At 65.3% G+C, this 27,940-nt stretch overlaps 1 protein-coding gene across 1 annotated transcript; it reads left to right on the top strand.

Moving 5' to 3' along the window:
• The first annotated feature begins 1,821 nt into the window (after positions 1 to 1,821).
• Positions 1,822 to 27,767, top strand: KCNH2 (potassium voltage-gated channel subfamily H member 2). Its single transcript, XM_064162684.1, has 15 exons — positions 1,822 to 2,689; positions 3,457 to 3,687; positions 7,840 to 8,004; positions 8,460 to 8,894; positions 9,789 to 10,003; positions 19,501 to 19,926; positions 21,422 to 21,809; positions 22,514 to 22,713; positions 23,202 to 23,454; positions 23,551 to 23,744; positions 24,227 to 24,329; positions 24,771 to 25,028; positions 25,427 to 25,613; positions 25,897 to 26,068; positions 26,528 to 27,767. Exons 1-15 carry the CDS (start codon positions 2,614 to 2,616, stop codon positions 26,741 to 26,743), a joined length of 3,519 nt encoding a protein of 1,172 aa, XP_064018754.1. The 5' UTR covers positions 1,822 to 2,613; the 3' UTR covers positions 26,744 to 27,767.
• The last annotated feature ends 173 nt before the right edge of the window (positions 27,768 to 27,940 follow it).

Here is a 27,940-nt window from a genome sequence, read left to right on the forward strand (position 1 = left end):
GGGCGCTTGCGTGGCCACAGGACCTCCGGGGTGGCTCATGGGATGCCCCCACCAGGCTGGAGCAGGAAGATGGCTAGGGGCTGTGGATTGAGGTCTGCCTCCCTTCCCTGCCACCCCCAAGCAAGGTGTGGGACCCTAAGCAGTCTCTGGGGCACTTGTGTCCCTCCAGGGGTGTTGCATGTCTGTGCCAGGGTGTTGAGTGCCACATGAGGGTCTCAGGGCTCCCCCTCCCCTGACCACTTCCCCAAAATCCTGCCATTGCCGTGCCAGGGACCCCCCGCTTGGACACCTCGGGGTAGGGGGCTGCACCCAGGGGCTCTTTTGGGAAGAATCTGGCTGGTTACGAGGTCAGACGGGAGGGCGGCACTCGAGCTACTGGCGGGGCCGGAGATGGTCCCACGGTGCCTCCTAGATGGAAGAGGTGTCCCAGGGGAGGTGGGTGCGGGCCTCCCCAGCCCTGCTCTGGGGACCAGGGCGGGGGAGCCCGGGGGGGATCCCTGCCCGTGCTCTCCCCCGCCGTCAACGGGAAACCGCGCCCGGGGCCGGCCCCGGCGGTTCCTTCCTGCGGGGGAAGCGGGGGGGGAAACCGGAGGGGGCGGGCCCGAGTGGGGGACCGGACCGGACACAGCAGAGACTCTTGGAGGCACTGGGGGGGGAGCGGCTGCTGCTCCACGATCCCCAGCCCTTGGGGGTCCAGGTGGCTCCGGAGCGGGGTCTCGGTCACCGGCGGGGGCCTGGATTGCTCCCGCCCCGTGGTTCCCCAACCCTCTGGAGCCGGAGTTTAGCGCTGGGCTGCAGATCTCGGCTCGGCCCGGTTCGGCTCGGCCCGGTCCAATTCAGTCCGATTCGGTTTTGTTCGGTCCGGTTCGTCCCGGCTGGACTGAGCCGAGCTAACCTGGGCTGAACTGGTTTGGTCTGGCTGGGCTGGGTTCGAACTGGGCGGAACTGGGCCGAACTGGGCCGGGCTCAGCAGGTCCACTCCGCAGCGGGTCCGGCGCCAGCTTCAGCACCTGGGACAGAGCCCGGCCGGGACTGGGACTGGACTAAACTGGACTTGGTTTGGATTGGGACTGGACTAAGACTGGGACTGGGATGAAATTGGAACTGGACTGGGACAGAAACTGGACTGGGACTGAAACAGAGACGCTGCTCTGGAACTGAAATTGGACTGAACTGGCACTGGAAAAGAGACTGGAAGGAGATTGAAACGAGGCAGGGATAGAGATTGGGCTGGACTGGGAGTGAGCCTGGACCGAGACAGAGACTGAACTCGGGTTCTTCTGGATTTGGACTGAGACTGAACTGGGACAGGCAGACTGGACCGGAACGGAAACTGGGATTGGATTTGGACTGGTATTGAACCAAAGCTGGGATAGAGACTGGGCTGAACTGGGCTGAGATAGAGACTAAACTGAGACTGGACAGGCACAGAGACTAAAGAGATTGGAACTGCGCTGGCATAGAAACTGGACTGGGAGAGAGACTGAAGTAGCCTGGGACTGGACTGGGACCAGGGACTTAACCGGGACTGAACTGGAATTGGAACTAAGACTGAACTGGGACTGGGAGTGCACCGGGACCGAAACTGGGACCAGGCCTAGCACCTGCACCTGCACTGGGAGTGACACTGGGTCGCACTGGGGTGGCGGTACCGCCGGGGGGGGGGGGGGAGGAGGCGAGTTGAGGGGCGGTGCCTGTGTTCTCAGGGGTGGGGCGCAGGGCGGGACCATCGGAGCCTCCCCCAATCGGCGCCCCCGGGCCGGGCGTGGCGCCCGCCCCCTCATGCCCTGCGGCCATTGGCTGCGGCAGCGCTGGCCCCGCCCCCCGGCCCCGGCTGTCAACACGCAGCGGCCGCCGCCTGCCGAGCCGAGCCGGGCCGGGCCGAGCCAAGCCAAGCCGAGCCCAGCCCAGCCCAGCCTAGCCTAGCCGACTCCCTCCGAGTCCCGCCGGGCCGAGCCCCTCCGAGCCCCACCGGGCTCAGCTGAGCCCCTCCGCGGCCCTCCGCATTGAACCGAACCGAACCGAACCGAACCGAGCCGAGCTAAGCCCCAACAGGCCGAGCCGAACCGGGCCAAACCGAGCCCTTTCCCGCTAGGCTGAGTCGAGCTGGGCTGGGCCGGGCCGGGCCGAACGGGGCGGGGGCTGCATCCCCCAGGGCCGCTCCGTGCCTAAATAAGGCCGATGCTGCGGCAGGCACCGGGCGGGTAGAGCGGGAGGCACACCGGCACAGGTACCCGCACTGGTACCCAAACCGCGCCCGCACCGCAGCGGGCGGCAGCCGGGGCAAGCACCTGCGGCCACCGGGCAGGCAGCGGGCGGGGGAGGGCCCAGCCTTAACCCTTGCGCGCCCGCTCCGCATCCCGCCCTCCTTTCCCTCTCGGGGCCGAGCAGGACCGAAGCGGGGCTGAGCCACTCCCCGCCCCCCCCCGCCACCGCCCCGCCGGCGCCGTCCTTGGCTCAAGGGCAGCGGGACCCCCCGCGGCGCGAGGCCGCCTTCCCCCTCCGCCTTTGCTCCCCCCCGCGTCGCTCCCTGCTCCCCCTGCCGTTCCCGCCTCCCTCCTCTGTTTCCCGGTGCCGGCGGCGCGGGGGGCGCTGCCCCATGGGCCCGGCAGGATGCCGGTGCGGCGGGGGCACGTCGCCCCCCAAAACACATTTCTGGACACCATCATTCGCAAGTTCGAGGGACAGAGTGAGTGGAGGCGGGGGGGCACCGGGGGGGACACGGGGACCGGGGGGACTGAGAGGGGGTACGGGGCGTGGCGTAACTGGGGGCACACGGGGTGCTGGGCTAGGCTTGGGACAAGGGCTTGGGGCTTGGTGGGGCTCAGGGTCGCTGCAGTAATGGTGGTGGGGTGGCCCCTGGCAGTGGAGTCCTTGGGGTGGTGCTGTGGTCCCTGTGGTGATGGTGTTGGGGTGCTCACAGTGGTGGTCACAGAATCTCTAGTGGTGGGGTCACCGGGGTGGTGCTAGTGAGGTCCTCATGGTTATGGGATCCCTGTGGCCACGATGGTAAAGTTCCTGAGGTGATGCTGGTGGTTCTCGCGCCTTAAGGGGATTCCCTGGGGAGTAAAGTGGGTGGCTTGTGGGGAATGGCTGGTCCCTGGGAGCCCAGAGCAACGTGGGACAAAGGGGTGGAGGGACCAAAGGATCGGTGGATGGAGGGAGGGATGGAGGGGGAGTGATGGGTGGGTGAGAGATGGATGGAGAGATGGATAGATGGTTGGGTGATGGAGGGGCAGATAGATGGGTGATGAAGGGATGAATGGAGGAGTGGATGATTGGAGGAATGGAGGGGTGGATGTTTGGGTGATGGAGGGGTTGGGGGACGGGTGGGTGATGGAGCGGTGGATGGAGGGGTTGGATGGATGGGTGGTGGAGGAATGGAACCGAGGGAGGGAGGGAGGGAGGGATGGATGGGTGCTGGCCATGTGTGTGACCCTGCCACATGTCCTGCAGGCCGCAAGTTCATCATTGGCAACGCAAGGGCGGCCAACTGCGCGGTGATTTACTGCAACGACGGCTTCTGCCGGCTCTGCGGCTACTCGCGGGCAGAGGTGATGCAGCAGCCCAGCACCTGCGACTTCCTGCACGGGCCCCGCACCCAGCGCCGTGCCGCCGCCCAGATTGCCCAGGCACTGCTGGGCGCCGAGGAGCGCAAGGTGGAGATCTGCTTCTACCGCAAGGATGGTATGAACCGTGCCCACCGCCGTGCCCGCCACCGTGCTCGTCACCGCTGCTGCACCACAGGGGTGTTTGTGTGGGGTGGTGGCTGCCAGCCCTCACCGCTGGCATTGCTTGTGTCTTGCTGGCATCATACATCACCTGTGCCATGGCTTGCTGTGCTGTGGGTGGCACATGGTGCTGGTGTGGGCACTGTCAGTGTGGCCCTAAGTGGGACTCCAAGCGTGGGAGTTTGTTCTGCCCTTCCAGAATAGACATTGCCAAGGGTGCATGGCTCTCCCCAGCCTGGCCGGATACCACTGCTGGGAGCCATGTGCCATGGAGCTGGGGCCATGAGGCAGGGGCACTGCAGCGAGGCTGATGTGGGGGCAGGGGCACTGCACTGCCAGGGGCATGGGGTGGGGACTTTTCTGGCCCAGGCTGCCCCACAGCTCCCCCATGGTTGTGCAGGGTGTGGGCACTGTGCTGGCACCAGCTCTAGAACAAGCCAGTGGGGCCAGGGGGCTGGAACCAGCATTGGGTTTTGTGGTGCCACCAACCTGGTAGGGTGCATGGGAAGTCATTGGCCAGCCTGGTCACTCTGTGGCAGTGCCAGCAGGTGGGTACTGGTGCCTGTGGTGCCTGGCCTGGTGTGAGCAGCCCTGCGGTGATGTTGACAGTGCTGGTGACAGGTGTCCCACTTCTCACTGCAGCTGTGCCTGGTTCTCAGCACCCAGTAAACAAAGCTGATCCCCAGCTGCTGACAGTGCCACCACCATTTCAGCCCCTGGTGCCACCCAGTCACTGGGGCAGGGGGTAACGGGGGCATGGCTGCGACTGAGAGTGCTCCAGGGACTGAGCTGGGATGGGGTAAGACCCCAGTGCCTGCCAGGGTGGTGGCAGCACAATGGCACCACGGACACAGACAGTGCCTTTGGACCTGTGCTGTGTGCTAGGGTCTGACACGTGGCAGGTCCCTCCTGGCATTGCCCAACGGGTCCTCATTAGTGCCATGCTAATCATGTTGGGTTCTGGGGAGGGGGGTTATATCCTGGACTCCTCCTCCACTGCCGTGCTTCCTGGCAGCATCTGCGGCTCTGGCATCAGCCCATGCCCCACCAAAGCCCCCAGCACCGAGCCAGGGCGCAGCTCAGCAATTAGGGCAGGGGCACACCTCAGCTCCCCACCCTGAGCAGTGCCAGAGGGTTCCAGCACCTTGCAGCCCTCTCCACAGCCTGGGAGGTCTCCAGCTCAGGGCAGTCCTGTGGGGAGGTGGAGTGGGGGTGCAGGGGGTCCTGGGGTGATGCAGGTGGCGCCCAGCCTGGAGGGACCCCAGCCAGGGGGTCTGCTGCAGGTGAGCGGGTGCTGGCAGGGTCAGTGCAGGGCATGCAGCAGCGGGTGACAGCAGGTGCCCTGGCGGTGCCTGTCCCTGGGGAGCCTGGCATTTCCGATGGGATATTTATAGGTACTGGCAGCAGTGGCGGGTGCCAGCAGTGGGTGCCTGGGAGCTGTTCCATGATCACCCTGCTGCAGCAGGGGACTGACAGTGCCCAGTGGGTCCTGCTTGGGGGTGGCATGTGCCTGGCAGTGCTGTGTCCTGGCACCCATCTGTGCCTGGCCACAGACGTTGGTTCTCAGCACTGTTGTTTACCAAGCCTGGCACTGGTGCTTGAAGGTCGTGGCAGCTGCCAGCCTCCTCATGCCCGCATCGATGGCCTTGGGCTCACTGGGGCAGCCGCACGTCATGTGTGTGAGGGATGAGGTCACGGAGGGGGCACAGACCCCCCCACACTGCTGGTGGTAGTGTATGCCTGGGCTTTGGCACAAGGCTGGCACAGGGCCGAGGGTGTAAAGGAGTCAAATCAGGGCCCCGATCACTGTCTGCCCAGCATGAGCTGGCACATGGTAGTGCAGGCGCTCCCCTTGTGTTGGCACAGCTTCCCTGGCATGGCCAGGACCTGCCTCAAGCACTGCACTGGCACCACACTGGCATCTTGGCACCATGAGGCAGGAGGGGCTGGTGAGGGTTGTTGGGGGATGTCAGCTGTTACTGATGCCTGTGGGTCAGTGGGCAGGGTGCCCACACCAGGGAGGTATCCCAGGGGGTGTCCTGGCGGCGTGGGGCAGTGGTGAGATTCCCAGGGTGCCCCTGCCTGGCTGGGTACCAGCTCTGGAGTCAAGAGGTTTGGTGCCTGGTGTCAGGGTGCTGGGGCAGTGTAGTGCCTGGCACTGCGGTGGGTCCCGGGGCATCGTGGGGTGCCAGGATAGGGTGGACTTGGGGGGGAAGTGGGGATTTGGGGGGCAGGGGCTGCTCCCCAGTGCTGCCTAGCCAGGACAGGATGAGGAGGTTTGGGGGTGAGGGGCAGGGTTGCATTTGGGGTGGGGGCACAACAAGGGGAATACTGGGTGATGATTGGGGGGGGGATGCTGGAGATGGGGGACAAGAGGGATACTGGGGGGGGAGCTTGAGGGAGGACAGGGAGGTGCTGGAGGCTGCTTGGGGGCTGCTGGGAGGGGTCTGGGGGCCACTGACTGCGGCAGGGCGCTGAGCGTATCCCCCCCACCGCTACTCCATCCCAACCCAAGGCCCCCCGGGGCTGTCGCCAGCCGCCCCCCGCCCCCGGAACACTGCTGGCCCCGTTGCCTTTGGCGTTGCCGGTTGGCGGGAGGGGTCCCGGTGGCGGGGAGGGGGGGCCGGGCCGTGGCCTGGTGGCGGGGCCGTGGCCGTTCCGCGCCGAAGCCGCTGCCCGCGGCCATATTTAGGCATAAAACCGGCGAGTGACGAGGGGGGGAGAGGGGGGGAGGCTCTGCGCACCGGGGGGGTCCCCTCCGTCAGCACCGCGCAGCCCGAGCCCCCCACACCCCCACAGGACTCCCCACCCATGTGGCTCCCCGTTCTTGTGGCCGCCGGGGCAGGGGCGGGGGGGTCTGGGGTGGCACCTTGACCCCCCCGCTCCGACCCCTCCAGCCTCCTCCTGACACCACTCCCCCCCCACTACCCCCAAACCCACCCGGACCCGGCTGGAAGCGAGGTGAGGGATGAGCACCGTGGGGGGTGGCATCCCGGAGGGTAGCGGGATGGGGATGCTGGGAGGCCCTGCCGGGGGGATGCGGAGGGTACCAGCCCGGTGCCAGCCCGTTTCCCGAGCGGGGGATGAGCGGGATTAGGGATTCCCGCGGGTGGGTGAGGATGAGGCGAAGCTGCCGCCGGCACCATGTGGCGGTGCCACTAATCTCTGGCACAGCCGAGACCCGGCTGCGGCCCGGACCGTGCCAGGCTGTGCCATACCAAGCCGCCAAGCCATGCCACACGGCCCCGGCCCCCCTATACGGGCAGGGATTCCCCACATTGGTACCGGTGCCAGTGCTGGTGCCAGCTGGCGGCTGCCATCGTGTGTTGGGCCCGCTGCCAATCTCGGGGGGGACACGACACGGTGCGGGGGAGCCGGGGGGGAATCCAGCACCCGGCGTCACGCGCTCCTGTCCACCCTCTCCCCAGCACATACCCATTGGGGAGGGGCTGGAGGTGCCCACATCAGAGGGAGGCTGCGGCGACCCCTTCTGCCCAGCACCCACTGCGGCAGATGGGGATGCCCCCCAAGGAAAGGGGTAGGGTTTTGGGGGAGGGGGGGGACAGGGTGCTGGAGGGTGCCAGGTGCTGAGGGGGCTTCAGGGTGCTGGGAGGTGCAGGATTCTGAAGGGCAGATGCTTGGCGGGGACACAGGACACAGGGAGTTGCCGCACCCCCGCACAGCAGAGGTTACCCTGGGTTGCCCACCCCGCCTCGGAGCTGTGCCCTCCCCAGCCCCCGCGGGATTAACGCCGCAGCTGTGAACGGTCCTGAGCCGCTTAAACCCCGCGGGCACCGCGCTGCCCCCGCTCTGGGCCCTGTAAGCACCCCCTGCAACCCAGCCCCGCCCTGGGGGGGCGGAATGCCTCCCCCAGCCTTCCCTTCCACCTAGGAGGCAGCTGCCAGTTGGTGTTGCCCAGGGATGGGGGGCAGCAGGGGGTGACAGGGGGCGGGAGTGGGGGTGCCAGCGAGCAATGGTGGCCAGGATGGAGGAGCGAGGCAGGAACGGGGGTCAGATGGGGGTTCGCAGAAGGTTCTGAGGGTCAGGAGGAGGGTGGCAGGCTGTGCCAGGGGCTGAGCCGACAAGGTACTGAGTGCTGCCCCCGCAGGCAGCAGCTTCCTCTGCCTGGTGGACGTGGTGCCCGTGAAGAGTGAGGATGGCACCGTCATCATGTTCATCCTGAACTTCGAGCTGGTGCTGGAGAAGGAGCACCCAGGGTCCCCCGACCAGGACACCAACCACTGGGTCACCCCGCCAAACTGGTTCCCTGCAGGTAGGGCTGGCACCTGGACACACGGCATGGCTTGGTGGGAGGGGTTTGTGCCAGCTTTGCCATAATTAGTCCCACAATATCCCATCCTGATGCTTCTCCTGCAGACCCCATGTCCTAGGTGCCAGGCTGTGCCATGTGGTGAGGGCACTGGGTGTCTGTTGGCCAGTTTAGTGGGTTCTCCTGGTCCTGCTCCTGCAAACTGGGTGCCAAGCTGTGCCTTTTGGCACACGGCAAGGGCAGTGGGTGCCCAGAGGTTTGGTGGGTGCCTTTGACCTTTAGTGCCAGATAGTAAGGGTAGTGAGTGCCCATGGGTAGGTTTGGAGGGGGCCTTTATCCCCATTCCTGGAGACTCTAGGTGCCAGGCTGTGCCATACAGCAAATAGTGAGAGCAGCAAGTGCTGATGGGTGGTTTTGGTGGGTGCTCCTGATGCCGACCATGCCCCTTGCTTGTGCAGGACGCAGCCGGTCATTGCGACTGAAACTGCCAGCACTGCTGGCACTGGCAGGCAGCAAGCAGTCACTGCCAGCCACGGAGGCTCCGGACGCCGTGGTCGTGGACTGTGCCAAGCAGAGCAGCGAGTCCGGCACTGAGGATGCCACATCCTGGCCAGAGCCTGGCTGCCCGGGAAGTGCCCAGCCCGAGGACCAGGCAGCCCTAATGGGTGGTGAAGCCCCTGTCACCCACTCCTCACCGTGGGCTGACCGCCTGGCACCACATGCTGCCTTCTCAGATGGCAGCCTGGCACGGTGCCGCTCCGGTGACAGCCTCCGCAGCCTGCGCCGGGCATCGTCCCTCGACGACATGGAGGCCATGAAGGGCGACGGGGACAAGCGCTGCCACCAGCGCCACGCCAGCACCGGCACCGGCGTGCACCGCGGCTCCAGCACCGGTATGCCTGTGCCCGCCGGTGCCAGTGTGGGCAGGATGAGGCCACAGAGGCTGCTGGCTCGTTAGGGCCTTTCCACAGTTGCTGGCAGCCGCTGGCCAGGGCACCCACCGGTGCCTTGGCCACGGTGCAGCACGTGGTGCCTGCGGCACTCATCACTGTCAGGCCCCTCATTGTGCTAATGAGCTGTGCTGCCAGCAGCTTCGGTGCCTGCTGGCAACCTCCTTGACACCCACAGCCACCCACATGGCACCAAGTCCCCCACATGCCACTGTGCTCCCTGGCACAGCACCAAGCCCCCCTTCATGGCACAGAGCCCGCTAAAATGGCACCAAGCATTACCCAGCACTGAGCCCTTCCACATGGCACTGAGCTCTTTGGCACAGCACTGAAACCCTGATGTCACACTGAGCCCCTCAGCGGGCTCTGAAACCCCACAATGGCACCAAGCACGCCCCCAGCACTGACACCCACCCCCCGGCTCCAAATGGCATGGAGCCACTCATCTGGTACCCAATGCCCGACACCAGTACAAACCTCCTCCCCCACTCCAGCATCCCCAGCTGCCCTGTGCCAGCAGCAGTTAACGGCCTTACAGCGCCGATAAGCTCATTAACGGCTGGCAATTAATTAACGTTAATTACATTAACGTAAGCGACACCAAGCCAGGGCATGCACGGCTGGCAGTGCCCGGCTGAGAAAGGGAGGGTGTCGCCCCATCCCTCCCCTTACCCACTGTGGCACAGCCCCTCCCCACCCAGGGTACCCCCCTTCCCTCACCCAGTCCAGGGCTCCCTTGGGAGCTCCTCAACCCACCCTGGGGCTGCTCTCTCCCACAATGGGCCCCTCGCAGGCACCCAGGTGCTTCTGCACCCCCACTGATGGTGCCCCCCGCAGGGGCCGTGGGCAGCCTGCGCAATGCCCTGCTGAACTCGACGTCGGAGCCGGAGCTGGCGCGGTACAGAGCCATCGGCAGGATCCCCCACATCACCCTCAGCTTCATCGACTTCAAGGGAGATGCCTTCCTGGCTGCCCCCCCCGGTGAGAAGGAGATCATCGCCCCCACCAAGCTGAAGGACCGCACTCACAACGTCACCGAGAAGGTCACCCAGGTGAGACCGTGGGCAGCACGTGGTACACGGCGGTGGTCAGGGGGTGGTGAGGGTGGCCAGGAAGTGCTGGAGGTGGTCAGGAGGTGCTGGAGGTGGTCAGGAAGTGCTGGAGGTGGCCAGGAGGTGATGGAGGTAATCAAGACGTGGTGGAGGCGGCCAGGAGATGGTGGAGGTGGTCAAGTGGTGCTTCACGTGGTCAGGAGGTGCTGGAGGTGGCCAGGAGGTGGCCATGTGTTGCTAGAGGTGGCCAGGAGGTGATGATGGTGGTCAAGAGGCACTGGAGGAAGTGGCCAGAAGGTGTTAGAGGTGAGCAGGTAGTGCCAGAGGTGGCCAAGTGGTGTTGGAGGTGAGCAAGTGGCTCTGGAGGTGGCAAGGTGGTGCTCAGGGCACGGCCAGAGCCCAGGGGATGCTCTGACCTCCTGAGGTGATGGTGGAGCCCATGGGATGATTCTGGAGGCCATTGCAAGGTGCTGCAGGAGAGTGCTGAAGCCCAGCTGTGTGCCAGGGATGCCCCTGACTGAGGTGGTGCCCTCGCCCAGGGCGTGCCAGCAGGGATAGAGTGACGCGGAGCTGTCACCAGTTGTGCCTCATGTGCCTTGTTGTGCCCCTAGCCCCACAGGACCAGGAGCATCCCTGTCAGCCCCCCAAGGGGGATCAGTCCTGGTGCTAGGGTGATGGGCATCATGGCATAGTGGCATATGGCTGGCACATGGCTGGCACAGATGGCATGTGGGGTCCCTAAGAGATTCCCAGCAAGGAGCATGGGGCAGGGCCCCCCCCCCAGCCTGGGCTGTTTCTTGTGCCCAGCATAGGTGTCAGCCCCAGTGTCATGCCAGGCTGCCCCATGTCGTGCCAGGGTGCTGGGGGCTGTGCTAATCCTTGGCACCAGGTTGTGTAATCACCATCTGTCTGTGCCTGCTTAATTACAGCTCAGCGGCCCCTCTAATGAACTCGTGGCTGCTGAGGGGGCTGCAGCTCCTGGGACCCCCAGGCCAGCCCAGAATGGGGGCTGAGGGCATGGCTGAGGGCACCAAGAGAGGGAAGTCCCTGTTCCCAGGGTCCTCATGCGCTCCATACCAGCCTCGTGCCAGCCTTTCCCCACAGAGACTCCAGCAGCTGGCAGGGGATGAAGCTGCCGGGGTGCACTGCCAGCATCCCCCACCCCCCCAGCCCCTGGCTGCTTCCACTTACTGGGGGGGTAGGAGGGGACACAGGAGGGGGCACAGGTGGGACCACCCAACTCCCATAGATGCTCTCAGCCTGGCTGTGGAGCTCCCATCCTGAGGTGGGTACCCAGCTCCGTGCCCTTTGCCAGGTGCCACAGCAGCCACAGAACCCTCTGCAGGGCAGGGACCCTCTGTGGGTGCTGAGCCCTCCAGGCCCCATGGGGGTACTGACTCTCCCCAAGCCTCCTCCCACACCTCTTGCCATGCCCACTGCTCCACCTTGGCAGCTGCCAGCCAGGCACCCTGGATGTCATTGCCAGTGATCAATCAAGGTGCCTCTGTTGTGCCCAGACAGACACTTGCACCCAGATCAGCTTGCCCCCCTTCCCACCACTGCCATTGCCACACGGTGCCCAGTAGCCGGGGCATATGGCTGCTATTGCAAATGGTTGGCACTGACACGTGGCACTGGGACAGGGTACACAGTCATGTCCTAGCCATGCTGGGCACCTCAGGGTGGGAGAACCCATCAGGTGCCTGGCACAGGATGGGATCCCTATAGCTCACTATGTCCAGTGTGGTAGGCTGTGTGCCAGCACGGTGTGACCAGCCAATGTGTCACAGAGAACAGGCAGGTGTGGGAGGGCTGGCAGTGCTTAGGACCCTGCGGGGACTGTGAGGTGACCCTGGCTGTGGTGCGGTGACGCCATGGGGCCCGTGATGCCGTGGGGCTGAAGGCTGCCAGGCCCTGGTACTGTGAATCACCAGCGGTGACGGCAGCCAAGGCTCCCGCGCCGCAGCCCCGCCAAGGTCACCGCGCTCTTGGGCCTCCCACTGCAGCCAACTGCACTGGCTTGGATGGACATGGGCACCTGGCATGGCCAGGCTGCTGGCTGGCACTGACTGGCCTCAGTGCTACATCAGAATGGGTGCTGTGGCGTCCATTGCATCATGGCAGTGCCAGGGACCCTTGAATTGCTTCACCAGAGCCCCCCCGGCTGTGGTGAAGCTCTGGCTCGGCTCTGCTGGCACCACACTGGTGATGGTTGCCCTGGCCAAGAGCTGGGCTCTGGCATAGCCTAGCAACGGGGCACCTACTGATGCCCACCCCGAGTGCAGTGGAAGGTGGGGGACTGAGCTGGCCTGATCTGTGGGGACCACCAAACCCATCTCAGACCGGTGGGTTCCCCCCAGTGCCACCGGCTGGGACACAGTGCCACCGGGGGCTGCCGGTGGGTGGCAGTATGAGTGGAGTGCACGGGAACCCCCCGTCCGTGGCACATCGGGTCCCCTCCCGAGCCTTGGCAGCTGTGGGGTGAGGATGTTCCACCCCAGGGCCCCCGCAGGTGGGCTGAGGGGCAGGGGCAGGCGCTGGGCGGCTGCAGCGGGGTCCCAGTGCCAGGGCTGGGTGGCAGCCAGGGACAGCAAGAGCTGGCAGTGCCAGCAAGCAGCCATGGGGGGCAGGGGGGTCACGGAGGCCCCGTGGCGTCCTCTTCATCTCTGTGTCCTTCCCGATCCCTGTCTCTGGTCGTCGGGGTACCGTACTCGGGGAGTCTCGGGGATCCCTGGGGGTACTCGAGGGTCCCTGGGGGGCCAGGGAGGACGTGGGGGCCGTGGGTCTCCAGGCAGCAGCTGCCAGACTCGGGGCGGGACAGGGGGTGTGGCGTGCTGGCAGCCGGGACCCCCGGGAGTTGTGTGTCCTCCTCCTCCCCGTGCCTCAGTGTCCCCCGAGGGGGTTCCCGGTCCCTCCCCGCGGCGTGACGGGAGCGGCAGGGGCCGGAGGGGGCTGGACGGGGGCGGCGGCGGAGCAAGGGGGGGCCCGGGGCGGGGGGGGGCGGCCCCGTTCCATCTGCTGCCAGCTCGGGGCAGCGCCGGCTTCGCTCGGCTCCGCTCGGCTCGGCTCAGCCTGGCCCTGCCGGGATGGGAGGCGGCGTGGGGTTGTCGCGGGACTGCCCCCGCTGATCACGATCATGGTCTCCGTGCGTCGCGACAGCGGCGACCGCCCCGACGGGGACCGCAAGAGCGGCCGGGTCCGTCGCGCCGTGCGTGTCTCCAGCCTGGTGGCACAGGAGGTACTGAGGGGCACTGAGGGGAGCGGGTGGGGGGGAGGTGTCTCTTGCGCCGCGCCCGTCCCGAGCCGCCCCCAACTCCGACGGCACCGCCTGCCCCGAAGCCCGTCCCGATCCCCGGAGACCCCCCCAAATCCCTGACCCCCGGAGCCCCAAGACCGCAGGAGTCCCGGTGTCCCCGGACCCCAACCCCCAAAGACCTCCCAGGCACCCGAGCACCGGAGGCCCTGATTCCCAGAGACCCCCGACCCCCGGTGCCCGCCCCGAGCTGCCCTCCCCCCGACGGCATCCCCTGTCCCGGAGACTCCCGAGTGGCGAGAAGAGAGGGTCCAGCCGTGAGCCCCGCGCAGCCATGGAGGCTCCCGGGGCTCGTCCCGCAGGACCACGGAGGGGATCCTGGGAAGTTCCCACGCTGGAGCCCCGTGGGGCGGCCGGGAGGGGGGCACTGCGTGGTGGGGGCGGGCACCGGGGGGGCTGAGACTCCCAAAGGTCCGTGAGCAATGGGGCCGGGAGCCACGAGAGCCACCCAAACACCGTGGGTGCCGTGGGTGCCACGGGTGCCATGTGTCAGGGTGGCATCACCCACCCATGGGCGTTCTGCCATCCTCCAGCTGTGCCACAGTGGCTGTTGTGCGGTTGTGGCCATGGGTGCTGCCATGAACCAAGGTGCTACCAGAACCACGCCAGCATGTAGTGGTGGATGCCATGTCCCCAGGTGGTCTCCATGGCCGTCCTCTTGACGGTGGTGTATGGCACCGTGGTGTGGCACAGCCTGGCACAACGTGGGCCAGCGCACAGTGCCTGCGTCAGTGGGTGTGGGTCGGGTCCTGTGGCAAGTGCACCGCCCCACGGGGACGTCACCATGTCATGGGCACATCACCCACCCTGCCACCAGTGCCACAGGCTGTGGGTGCTGCCACCGTGCTGCCGGCAGCAGGGTAGGTACCAGCGTTGCCTCCTGGACAGGGTGGCTGCCCAACATCGGTGCCCATGTCGGGGGGTGCTGAGGGAGCCCCACCACTGCCACAGCTCAACACGGTGAGTACCAGCCACCCTGGCCACCACAGCCACCGAGGTGGGCACAGCTGGGTGTCGTGGTGTTGCCAGTGCCATGCACACAGCCCTGGGGCTGTGCTGATGCCCCACCAATGGTCAGTGCCTGCCACAGTGAAGAGCATGTTGGGTGACACCTGCACTGGTGATGGTGGCAGGGGTGCTACTACGGGTGTTGGGCACCCCTGGCACCTGTGGGCTTTGGCTGTCAGCAGGTGCCCTGTTTTGGGTGCCCCCAGGGTGTTCTGTCACCTGCTGGAACCAATTTGTGTGCTGCTGGTGATGGGCAGCACTGCAGGGTTTGGTGCCACGGGTGCCGGGATTGGCATATGGCGGGTATCGGTGTCCTGGGGTTGGGCAACCTAACAGTGCCCGAAACCTGCTGGTGAGGGTTGCCCAGGGGTGCATCAAGTGTTTACTGGTGCCTGTGTTTGATGGTGGTGCCAGTGCTGGGTGCTCATGTTGGATGCCAGTGTTTGTTACTGGTGACAGTGCCAGTGCTGGGTGCTCCTGTAGGGTGCCTGTGTTGGGTGCCAGTGCCGATACTGGGTGCTTGTGTTGGGTGCTGGTGAGGGGTACTTGGACTGCTGTTGCATAGGTGCCAGTGAGAGCATTTGGTACTTGTCGGTGCCAGTGTTGGGTGGCTGTGGCTGTTGGATACCTTTTGATGTAGTGATTTGGTACTGGTGCTGGCACTGGTACTGGTATGTGGGTGCTGGTGGTTGGTGCCAGTGCTGGATGCCAGTGTCGGTTCTGGTGTGGCATCCCTGGGCACATGTTGGGTGGGTGTTGGTGCCAATGTTGGGTATCTGCAGCTGTTTGGTGCAATCATTGGTGTTGGTGTTCTGGTGCAATCACTGGTGTTGGTGACAGTGTCAGGACTGGATGCTGGTGCCAGTATCAGTGCTGGGTGGCAGTGCTGGAATTGGTGCTTGGATGCGAGTGTGGGTGCTGGTTCATGGGTGCCCAGTTTGTAGCGTCCACCAGCGTGGGTGCTGCGGGGTGCCAGTGCAGGGGTCAGGAATGTCAGGGTGCCGGTGAAGTGTGGGCACAGCCAGGTACGGGTGGCCGGGGGTGCTGTGGGGCTGTGCCCAGGGTATTTGCGGCAGTGAGGGCAGCGCGGGCCGTGGGCGCGGGTGTCTGGGGCGCGGCAGGTGCCGGGTGCGGAAGGCACAGGAGGTGCCAGCGAAGGTGTTGCGGCGAGGCGCCGCGTGCGGGGCGGTGTTGGTGCCACCACGTGTCACCGTGTGCCACCCGGATCTGTGTCATGCTGACTGATGGGTGTCGTGTCACCGGGGGGTGGCACCGTGCTCTGCCCGCGTCGCGTTGGCACCGGACATCGGCTCCACTTCTGGGCGCACAGTCTGGGGTGGGGAGGGTGGTCGGGGGTCTGTGCCAGCCACGGGGTTGGGATGCCGGGCTGTGCCCGCTGGAGAGGGAGGCACCGCGGGCGGGGGGGCGCGGAAGCTGTCTCCATGGTTGGGGATCATAGAGGGGGTTGTGGGGGCATGTCCCCACGGCGCAGGGCACAGTGGGAGGGTGGGCAGTGCCCTGCAGTGGTGCCGCAGTTGAGGGGTGTCCCGAGTGCCGCCCCCAGCCCAGACACAGCTGCGGAGTCCCCCCCGGGCACTGACAGCAGGGAACAGGGGCGGGGAGGGGCTGGTAGGGGGGAGCCCCTCGTGGTCTCGCTGCCCGCCTGGGGATGCCCGGGAGCGCTGGGGAGGGGGCAGCGGCCGCCTGCGCCGTGGGCAGGGCTCTGTCCTAGTTTGCCGGAGCCGCCCCCATCCCGCCCCCCCCCCCCCCCCCCGCCGCTCGCTTCCCCCCGGCTCCGTCCCTGCCCCCCCGCCGCGGTTCCATTGGAGCTGCGTTGGCGGAGCCGCAGAGGGACATCCCCAGCCTCTGCCGCGGGGCTGCTGCTGCTGGGTAGGGGGGGTTCAGCCGGGGCCCCCAGGGGACACCCCCAACGCTGTGTGGGGTGATGGATTCCCGGGGGGGCTCTACCCGCGGTGTCTGTCGTGTCCCGTCTCGTCCCCCCGTTCTGCGGCATTCTCGCCCCCTGTGCCCACCCCTGACTCCTACCCCATGTGTCCCCAGGGCACCCTTGGTCCCCTGTGCCCCCCTCCCCCCGGTACCTGTGACCCCCCTGACCCCGTCGTGCCTAGTCCCTGTGCCCCTCCATGGCAACCTCGCCCCTTGTGACCCCGCAGGAGCTTGCCCCCGTGTGCCTCCGTGACACTTGTCCACTCCTGCCCGCCGGTGGCACCTTCGGCGCACGGAGAGGGGGTTGGTTCTTGGGGTGTGCCACCACCGGGACCATCCCCGGCGGGTGTCACAAGGGGCGGGGGGCCGCGGGTGCCAGCGGGGAACCCCTGCCGTGGGTGGCAGCGGGTGAGTCAGGGATGGTGACAGACCCGCGGCGTGCCCCTGGCATTGGCGCGGCTGTTCCACCACCGCCTGGCCACGACACGCCCCCCACGAGGGCACCGAGTGGTGAAACCTCGGTACAGGGGTGACAAGGGCCATGAGTGTCCACCGGGGTGTGCCCTGGTGCCCCGTGTGCCAAAGGAGGTGTTGACAGCAGAGGGACGCTTTGGCACCACGCTGGTGTATGACTGGTTGTGGCATGTCCCTGGCGTGTTTGTGGCATGTTTATGGCATGTTTGTGGCATGCTACACCATGCCCACACTGTGCCCACACTGCTTACACCCCACGATGTCTTGCCCACTCACTGCTGGGCATAAATATTGGCAGCAGCATGGTGCCCAGGTGGCTAGAGGGGTGCTGAGGGAGTCAGAATATGTCCCACTTTGTGACACACCAGGACAGGTGCCACCTGCCCCGCTGCCCTCCCCCCCTGCTCCCACCCACTCTAATGCCCACCCTAATGCCCACAGGCACCAGCAGCTGCACTTATGTCTCCACCGCAGGTACCCCCAAACCACACTGTGGCACTAAGCTCAAGCCAAACCCTTCATTATGCCACCGCGTGCCACGCTGTGTGCCACGCTGTGTGCCACGCTGTGCCGTGCCAGGGCTCCCGGAGCACGGGAGGGGCTGGGGGCGGGCAGGGGGGCACAGGCGGGCACTGGCAGCAGGGCAGGCTGGGAAAAATTTCCGCCCCAATAATTTCCCTGTCGCTGCCGCCGCCGCCACAGCCAGGGGTGCCCGGTCACTGCGCCCGGCCAGGCCCGGGGTGCCAGGGAGGGGGCAGCGGCATGGGCACTGGCGGGGGGCCACGTCCTCGGTGCCCACGGGGCAGGTGGCAGGCAGGTGATGGCGGGTGCCACCGGTGAGCCCCAGGCAGGGTCTGGCACAGCAGGCGGCCGGGAGGATGCTGGCATCGCTCCTGCAGCTGCTGCAGGGCCCTCCCGCTGCCCACCCCAGGGTCGGAGCCCGCCCCGCGCCTGGCATCTCCCCACTCTGTGGCACCTGCCTGGGCCTCGACGGCCACGCTGACCGTGCCAGGGGGCACAGCCACCAGGAAAAGGTACTGGGCACGCTGCGTTCTTGTCATGCCCAGGCCTGGCACCTGCCACTGGGCACCTCTCAGGATGGGGGGAGGGTTCAGCCGGGGGGTGTCCGTGGGGGTGCACTGGGGAGGGTGGTGAGTACTGCTCTGGGCACTGTGCCTGCCCCGGGGTACCTGTGTCCTGGTACCAGCTCCTGGTCCATGCCCCTTGCTCTCGGTAGGGGTGGTTACCCCCCTCTGCCCCTTGCTCTGCTGCCAACTGGCACCTGCCCACAGCTCCTCTGAGTAGCACGGCCCTGGGACCCCTCCCCAGCCCCGTGCCAGCCCTGCACCCCCAGGATGGTGCCCAGGGGTGGCTGTGCCACATCACCTGCTCCTGCTCTCCTGGTGCAGCTGCACCTGTGCCAGTGCTGGGCACAGGCAGAGTGGGGAGGGACCCTCCAGGACCGCCCACAGGGATCCCTTACCCCAGCTCCCGTCTCTGCCTTTGGGTACTGTGTGGGCATGGTGGGACGGGTCCTGTGCCTGGGCTGGTTCCTCTCTGGGGGGCTGCCCCTGGGCCCCTCTGCCCCCCACTGCCTGCTTGCCTGCTCACTATTTATAGTCAGTGCCCACATCCCGCAGCCAGGACATTTAATCCTGGTGCCAGGCAGCCAGGACAGGCAGGCACAGCTGCCAGGGCCCAGCTTTGTTCCACTCCAGACCCCTGGCTTAGGTTCTGTGTGCCTGTCACATGTGTGCCCATCATATGTGTGCCCACATGTGTATTCAGGACTGGGGGCAGTGGCTCTGTGGGTGCAGGAGGATGGGGCAGGAGGTGGTGTTGCTGGGGGAAGGGAGGTGTCAAGGCACCTGTGCCCCCTGTGTGTCTGTGCTCCCCAGCCCCATTTCCCTGGGCACTGCCAGGGGAGAGGGATCTTAGAAGAGAGTTCAGCAGGTAGAGCCCTGCTGGGACTGGTGGAAGCTCCTGGCACCCCACTGTGCCCACTGTTCCTCTTGTGCCCTCTTCAATTCCTGTCCCCACTACACCCACCACACCCACTGAACCCTACTGTGCCAGCACCACCTGCTGTACTCGCTGTGCCCCCTGTGTCTGCTGCCCCACTCCAGCTTGTCCCACCCCCTGTGTAGGGCAGGGACCCCACTGGGGGCACCCCCAATTCCCCAGCCCATCCCCACAGCTCCGGGGCATATGGGAGAGACTCTGGCTTCTCTTCCTGGCACAGGGACAATGCAGGGCACTGGTACCAGCCAATAGGTGCGTCACTGCCCACCTTGGTGGGGGTGGGGATTGGCCTGGGCAGAGTCATGCTGGGAAGGGTATTCTGGGGCACAGGGACAACCTAGAGCACCAGTGCCAGCTTGCAGCTACACCACTGCCCACCTTGGTGTGTGGTGCTGATTGGTGAGGTGGTGGTTGCTTTGGTGGGGTGGAGCTTTGGTGAGATTGTGGTTGCAGGGCAAGGGTTGGGGCATGCTCTGAGCAAGGTGGTGCTGGGACTATGGGCTCCGGGGCGAGTGGGAGAGACTCTGGCTTCTCTCCTTGGCACAGAGACAATGAAGGGCACCGGTGCCAGCTCACTGCTGCATATCACTGCCCACCTTGGTGTGGCGTCCTGCAGCTCTCAGCACTTTGGAAGGGTGGCCCAGGCCGGGCCAGTGCTGGGTTCGGAGGGGTGGCATCACCCCCGTGGCAGGTTGGCGCCGGCTCTGAGGCCGTGCCCGTCGCTCTGCCCCAGGTGCTGTCGCTGGGCGCCGACGTGCTGCCCGAGTACAAGCTGCAGGCGCCGCGCATTCACCGATGGACCATCCTGCACTACAGCCCCTTCAAGGCGGTGTGGGACTGGCTGATCCTGCTGCTGGTCATCTACACTGCCATCTTCACCCCCTACTCCGCCGCCTTCCTGCTCAACGACCAGGAGGAGGCGCGGCGGCACCACTGCGGCTACTCCTGCAGCCCCCTCAACGTGGTGGACCTGATCGTGGACATCATGTTCATCATCGACATCCTCATCAACTTCCGCACCACCTACGTCAACTCCAACGAGGAGGTGGTCAGCCACCCCGCCAAGATCGCCATCCACTACTTCAAGGGCTGGTTCCTCATCGACATGGTGGCCGCCATCCCATTCGACCTCCTCATCTTCGGCTCCGGCTCTGAGGAGGTACCTGTGTGCTGCTCCGCTCCCCCCTGTCCTGCCTTGCCGTGTCCTGCCCTGAGCTGTCCTGCTATGCCCTGCCGTGCGCTGTCCTGCCAGCCCTTGCCCTGCACTGTCCTGCCATGCCCTGCCCTGCGCTGTCCTGCCATCCTCTGCCCTGCGCTGTCCTGCCATCCCCTGCCCTGCCCTGCCCGGGTGGAGCTCAAGGCTGGGGCTTACCGCGGGGTGATGCACGAGGGTCTTGGGATGAGTGTTAGGTGCCTGTGGTGAGTGTCAGGGTGGGCAGAGTTGTTCCCCAGGTGCCAGGTGTTCCTGTGGGGTGTGATGCTTTAGAGTTTTGCATAGGGTGATGCCCAGGAGTTTCCTCATATGTGCCCTCAGGGCAGGGATAGGTTTCCACAGTGCTGTGTCGGTGGGTGTCAGGGCAGTGGGGGTTCCCTAGGTGTCAGGTTCTTTCCTGGGGTGATGCCCAGGAACCTCCTTACATGTGCTCCCAGGCTGTGGACAGGTGCCCACATTGCTGGGGCCATAGGCGCCAGGATGTTGGGTACCAGGGCAGTGAGTGCCAAGATGATGGGTGCCAGGGCAATGGGTTCCAGGTGAGCGGATGTCAGGGCAGGCGCGGGCAGCACGTGGTGCTGGGCTCAGGTGTGGGTGAATCTGGGTCTGGCCCTGGGGGACCCCGCTCCTAGCAGTAATGGAGTGATACCACACTGAGGGGGGGCAACCACTGCCCTGCTGCATGCCTCTGCAGGGCCCCCTGGCACTAGGGAGAGGATGGCTTTACCTGAGGGCGGGCACCTCAGCCTGCAGTGGGGCAGGGGGCCTCTGAGGGGGGCTGCCCCTGCTTTTGGGGAGGACGTGGCTCCTGAGCAGGGTCGGGGAGCTCTGCTGTGCCATCCTGCTGTGGGCACTCCAGGTTTCCGCAGTCCTGGGGAGCATTTGGGGGTCCCTGGAGGAGGTTGGAGCTGCCTTTTTCTGCAGGGAGGCCTCAGCTCCACTGTACCTGGAAGTCTGGGGTGGGGTCAGATCCTTCAGGGAGGACTCAGCTCCCCGGTTCCTGGGGGTCTCAGGAGGTCTCAGAGGGTCACTGAGGGGGGTCTCAGAAGAAGTCAGAGCTGCCCTTTCCTGAAGGAAGGACTCAGTTCCCCAGTTCCTGGGGGTCTCAGGGTGTCTCTGAGGGGGTCTCAGAAGGAGTCAGAGCTGCCCTTTCCTGAAGAGAGGACTCAGTTCCCCAGTTCCTGGGAACCTGAGTAGGAGTCTCTGGGGGTTTCTACAAGGGCAGGGGGTCTCAGGGGTGGTCAGATCCTGCAGTGAGGACTCAGCTGCCCAGTTCCCAAGTAGCTCTGGTTGAGGTTCTCCATCACCACCACTACCACGTTCCCCGGTTGACCCCTGCCCAGACCTCCACACCCCCTACCTTGCGGGTTGGCCAAGGTGCCCTTTGGGTGTCCCTCAGATGCCCTCTGTGCAGCTGTGAACCTCGCTGCCCCCTCCCCAGACCACCACCCTGATAGGGCTGCTGAAGACGGCGCGGCTGCTGCGGCTGGTGCGGGTGGCACGGAAGCTGGACCGGTACTCAGAGTACGGGGCGGCCGTGCTCTTCCTCCTCATGTGCACCTTCGCCCTCATCGCCCACTGGTTGGCATGCATCTGGTACGCCATCGGCAACGTGGAGGGCCAGCGCATCGGCTGGCTGCATGCCCTGGGCGAGCAGCTGGGCAAGCCCCTCAATGCCAGCGACCCGCGCCGAGGGCCCACCATCAAGGACAAGTACGTCACCGCCCTCTACTTCACCTTCAGCAGCCTCACCAGCGTTGGCTTTGGCAATGTCTCACCCAACACCAACTCTGAGAAGATCTTCTCCATCTGCGTCATGCTCATCGGCTGTGAGTGGCACCATGGTGGCGTGGGTGGGGGCATGGCATGGGGATGGGGTGGGGACAGCGAGGAGATAGGATGGAGGTGGCACAATGACAGCAAGGGGCTAGCAAGGTGCTGCCAAGGGTGGTCACTGTGTGTGCCCTGTCAGTGTGTGGGTGCCCAGTTGCTGTGGGGTGCCCAGTTGCTGTGGTGTGCCCAGTCTGTGTCTGGGTGCCCATTCTGTGTGTGTGCCCAGTCTGTGTGCAGGTGCCCAGTCACTGTGTGTGTGCCTGGTTGCTTGTGCACATGCCCAGTCTGTGTACCCAGACTTTGTGTGGATGCCCAGTCACTGTGCGTGTGCACCCAATCTGTGTGTGTGCCCAGCCTGTGTGTGGGTGACCAGTCTGTGTGTGTACCAAATCAGTGTGTGTGTGCCCAGCCTGTGTGTGGGTGACCAGTCTGTATGTGTACCCAATCTGTGTGTGCCCCCAGTCACTGTGTGTGCCCCCAGTCACTGTGTGTGCCTAGTTGCTGTGCACATACCCAGTCTGTGTACCCAGTCTTTGTGTTGCTGCCCAGTTGCTGTGCATGTGCCCAGTCTGTGTGGGTGCCCAGTCTGTGTGCCCAGCTGATCACTGCGTATGGGCCTGGTCTGTGTTTGGGTGCCTGGTCTGTGTGCATGTGCCCAGCCAAGTGCCCGTCAGTGACGCGGGCGCTGGCCCTGGCACAGCGCTGATGTACGCCAGCATCTTCGGGAACGTCTCTGCCATCATCCAGCGGCTGTACTCGGGCACTGCCCGCTACCACACGCAGATGCTGCGGGTGCGGGAGTTCATTCGCTTCCACCAGATCCCCAACCCCCTGCGCCAGCGCCTGGAGGAGTACTTCCAGCATGCCTGGTCCTACACCAACGGCATCGACATGAACGCGGTGAGCCACTGGGCATGCCACTGACACCCAGCCCCTGGCATGGACCCTGTTGTGGTCACCCAACCCATGGCATGGCCACCACTGCAGCTCCTGGTTCACTCAGCTTATGGCATGGCCACCGTCATGGCCTCTTGGCCACCCAGCCTATGGCATTGCCACCACTGCATCCACCCAGACAGTGACACAGCCACCATCATGGCCACCCAACAACTCTGCCAGTAGTGCAGCTGCTGCCGTGACTCCGCGACCACCCATGTAGTGGTATGGCAACTGCCACTGCCACCCAGCTGGTGGCAATGGCCTCCAGCATGACTGCCCAGATAATGGCATAGCCAACAGGCTGGTGGCATGGATTCTCACTGTGGCTGCCCATCCAATGGCACAGCCAACTATCTGGTGTCCTGGGCACCACGATGGCTACTTGGCCACCCAACCAGCATCACAGCCACCACCATGGCCACCATGGTGACCCTCACTGTGTCCTACAGGTGCTGAAGGGCTTCCCTGAGTGCCTGCAGGCTGACATCTGCCTGCACCTCAACCGCAGCCTACTCCAGAACTGCAAACCCTTCAAGGGAGCCACCAAGGGCTGTCTCCGTGCCCTGGCCATGAAGTTCAAGACCACCCACGCCCCGCCTGGGGACACCTTGGTCCATGCTGGCGATGTCCTCACTGCTCTCTACTTCATCTCCCGCGGCTCCATTGAGATCCTGCGCGGTGACGTGGTGGTGGCCATCCTAGGTAAGCTGCTGTGGCTGCCCATGGGGCACTTGGCACGGTGGTCTGGGAATGTCCCCGTGGGGTTGACTCCCACCCCGCTTCCCCCCCTCCCTCAAGGGAAAAACGACATCTTTGGGGAGCCCCTGAACCTCTACGCACGGCCGGGGAAGTCCAACGGGGACGTGCGGGCCTTGACCTACTGTGACCTGCACAAGATCCACCGCGAAGACCTGCTGGAGGTGCTGGACATGTACCCAGAGTTCTCCGACCACTTCTGGTCCAGCCTGGAGATCACCTTCAACCTACGTGATGTGAGTGGCGTGGCACAGCAAGCTGGGGGTGGGAGATGTCCCAGTGTGGGAGATCCTCAGAGGTGGAGACAGCCACTCTCAGATGGCACCAAGGTGGTGGTGGAGGCACCACAGCCAAAGCATCCACTCAGTGCCACCCCCCAACAGTGTCAGCCCCTGCTTCCTTCTTCCTCTGACAATCCTGCCAGTGACCCTCCTGAGCCTGACCTTTTCTGTGGTCCTCCCCAGTCCCTTCAAACCCAAGCTGGGGGTCCAGTACCCCCCTAGTTTGACTCTCCCAGTGCTCCAAGTCCCTTCCAGCCCAGGCTGTGGGTCCATCTCCCCCCTAGTTTGACTCTCCCAGTGCTCCAAGTCCTTTCCAGCCCAAGTTGGGGTGGCCCAGCCACTCACTGATTTGACTCCCCAGTGCTCCCAGTCCCTGCCAGCCTGGTACGGGCGCTTTGGAAGCCCCCCAGGTCTGACCCCTTGCCCCCCCACCCCAGACCAACATGATCCCCGGCTCCCCGGGCAGCGATGAGCTTGATGTGGGAGGCTTCAACCGGCTCCGCAAGCGCAAACTCTCCTTCCGCCGCCGCACCGAGAAGGGTAGGTCCGATGTGGTCCAGGGGCGGGGGGGAAAGGTCTTGAGGGGTCTGCGGGGAGGTGCGAGAGGTGGTTTGGGGGTGTCACGGGGAGATCTGGAGGAGCTCTGGGAGGTACAGGAGGGTCTTGGAAGCTCGAGGGTTCCCGGGGTGGGGTCCTGGAGGTTGTCCTGGGGGATGTGGGTCCAGGGAGTCCTGGCAGTGTCTGGTGGGATTCTGGGGGGTGTAAGCAGGGGGTGCTGAAGGGGTCCGAGGGAGCTCTGGGGGGATGTCCTGTGGAGGTTCTGTGGGGGTCCTGGGACAGAGTCCTGCGGGTCGGTCCAGCAGAGTTCTAGTGACGTTCAGGAGGGTTCAGGGGCTCCTGAATAGGTTCTGGGGAGGTCTTGGGGGCTGTCCTAGGGCAGTCAGGGGCTTGTCAGTGGTGATCCCGCTCGTGTCCCTGCAGATACCACCCCCACGGATCTGCGGAGCGGTCCAAAGGCGCTACGAGGGGGCAAGAAGGGACAGCCCCCAGGGGCACCGTCCGAGTGGGACTCGTGTCCCCCGTGTCAGCCCAGTGACCCCTCCAGCGACCCTTCCAGTGACGAGGACGAGACTCCTGCCCCCGGCCCCCCTGGGGCCACGGCACTGTCCCCGTTCCGCAGTGAGGGGACCGAGGAAGGCGAGAGCAAAGGCAGCGGCGACATCTGCAACCCGCTGTCAGGTGGGGCTGGCGGCTATCGGGTCCTGGGAGGGTCCTGGAGGGGACACGAGTCCTGCCCTCCCTGCACAGGAGGATGGAGAACCCCTCCAGACCTTCCCTCCAGACTCCCATCTATCAGTCCCTGCTCCACAGCTCTGACCCCGCTTCCTGGGATCTGGCATGCTGGGATCCATCCCTGCTCCATCCTGGCTCAGATCCATCCCTGCCCCATGGCCAGCCCTTGCTGAGATCTATTGCTGCTCTATCCCTTTTGGGATCCATCCCTGCTCCCACCCTTTTCCTACTGGCATCTGTCCTTGCTCCCTGCCCTGTTGTCTCTGGGTTCCATCCCTGTTCCTCCTGGGATCCCTCCCTTCCCAACCCTTATGGACACCCCCATCCACCCCAACTCTTTTCAGGAGCCTTCTCTGGGGTCTCCAACATCTTCAGTTTTTGGGGGGACAACCGGGGCCGCCAGTACCAGGAGCTTCCCCGTTGCACCATCCCGGCCCACGCTGCTCTCAGCCTCCCTCTGCCACCCATGAGCCGGCGCCAGCGCTCCGAGGTGGAAACTCGGCTTGACCTTCTCCAGAAGCAACTCAACAGGTATCTCGAGATGCTTTTGGGAGCCATCACAACCTTGGGATGCTTTTGGGGTCCATCAAGACCTTGGGATGCTTTGGGGAGCCATTAGAACATTGGTATGCTTTTGGGAGCCATCATAACCTTGGGATGCTTTGGGGAGCCATCAAGACCTTGGGATGCTTTGGGGAGCCATCAGAACTTTGAGATGCTTTTGAGAGTTGTCAAGATCTTGGGATGCTTTCGATGGGCAAGACCTGCCCCCCAAGCTGTGGTACCCACCATATATGTGCCCTGTCTTCCTCAGGCTGGAGACGCGCATGGCCTCCGACATCAGCTCCATCATGCAGCTCCTCCAACGCCAACCCACCCTGGTGCCCCCTGCCTACAGCACGGTGTCATCCCCACATCAGCCCCATGGACCCCCATGTCCTCTCCAACCCATCCTCCCCATCACCCCCATCCAACCACTCACTCAGGTGAGTAAAGACCCCCCCTACACCCCGCCATGTGCACCCCCAGACCCAGAAGCGTGAGCCAGAGACCTTCTGGACCACATCATCTCATGTTTTGGTCCTGCTGGCGGGGGTTGGAGTCACCCCTGGGGCCCCTACAACATTTGGCATCCCCTCTCCATGCCCTCCAGCCCCATTTTGGGGTCACTCCCGAGACTCCCAACCTTGGGCAGCCTCTCACCATGTCCTCCATCCCCACTTTGGAGCCACCCCTCAACACCTTTGGTTTGGGAGGCACTCTCCCTCTCCCATACCCCATTGTCCCAGCCCTAGTGCAGTCTGGGGTCACCACTCAGCTCCCCAGCCTTGGCCCAGCCTCTCGTGTGCCCCACTGCCTGTCCCCAGCCACCCTGGTGCAGCCCTGAGTCTGGCACACATGCACCAGGTGGCACTGGTTGCCATCATCTGCCCTCTCTCTGGCAGGTTCCAAGCTACCCAGTCCCGCTGGAGCTGGCACCTGCCCCAGACCCCCACACTGAGCCGCCACCGCTGCCGCCGCTGCCACCAATGCCACCGGACGTGGTGCTGCTGGTGGGCCCAGCGGGCACCACACCTCGACGCCTGTCCCTGCCCGGACAGCTGCCCCCTGCCCCGGGCACGCAGCCCCTCCAGAGACACTGCTCCGACCCTGGCAGTTAATGGGACATGATGGGGCCGGGACCCCCCCACCAGTGCCACGGGACGCCCCCTCCCGGTGCCATCCTGGCACCATGGCACGTGGGACCCCCCGGCACAATGGGACACGGGACCCTGTCCCCAGGACGCTGGCAGGGCCGGTGGGGAGTCCTCCATGGACAATCCCCCTGCAGTGGGGCTTTTGAGACCCCTGTGCCCCACGTTAGCTGGACTAACCGGGGGGGCGGGTGCCAGGCCCCCAGCCCTGCCGCTGTGCCCATGACTCAGCTGGCAGGGCTGGCAGGGGCTGCTAGGTACTGCTGCTCTTCGCCTCCTCTTCCTCCTCCTAGTGCTGCAGCCCCCTCCCCAGCCAGACTGCACCCACCCTCGGGGCTGGCAGTGTAGTCTGAGGGGGTCCATGCGTGTGCCAGGTGTGTGCCAAGTGTGTGTCAGGCGTGTTTCCCGTGCTTGCCCCGTCCGTGTGCTTGCGTCGGCGCCCCGGGACAACGCAGAGGTCTCGGGATGGGGAGGGTCTCGCTGAGCCAGGAGGTCCCTTCTCCCCCCACCAAAATTTGCTGCTGTGGGGACAGCCAGGCGCAGTGCCCGTGTCCCCTTGTCCCCGTGCCCCTGTGTTCGTGCCCAGGGCATGCGTGTGCATGCGTGTGCCTGTGTCTGCATGTGCCCCCGCCGCTGCGCCCCGGTCCATGTCCCTGCTGGGGGCGGTTCAGGGGGCATTTTGTGTCTGGGGGAGGGTGCCCCTCAGTTCCTCCAGTTCCCCCCTAGCTGGGAGCTCCCCTCGTGGGGCCACCCCATGCACAGGTTTGGGGGGATTTTGGGTGTTGGGGGACGCTGCCCAACCGCCCCCCCGCCACCAGCCACTCGCTGGCCCCAGTAGCGTGTGCTGTGTTTGTGCCGTCATCCCGTAGCCGGGCACTGCATGTGCCCGCCCCGCCGTGTGCCCCCCCTGCATGTCGCCTTCCGCCGTAGGTGCCCCCCAGGCTTGGGGCGGACACCCCTCCCCCTCCCCAATAAACCGAACAGCCCCGCCCCCCGCCTCTGTGTGCGGCTGCGCTGCGGGATGGGGCCGTGGCTGGCCCACGCCACCGCGGTGGCACCGTGACCATGGGAAGGGGTCAGGGGCACCTATGGGGTGATGCCAGCCCCTGTCCCATGTGGGTCATGGCCCTCGGGGAGGCTGGGGCAAAAGCCAGGGGGAGGGTG

The sequence above is a fragment of the Pogoniulus pusillus genome, chromosome 23 (genome assembly GCF_015220805.1).
Source record: "Pogoniulus pusillus isolate bPogPus1 chromosome 23, bPogPus1.pri, whole genome shotgun sequence".
NCBI classification, from domain to species: Eukaryota; Metazoa; Chordata; class Aves; order Piciformes; family Lybiidae; genus Pogoniulus; species Pogoniulus pusillus.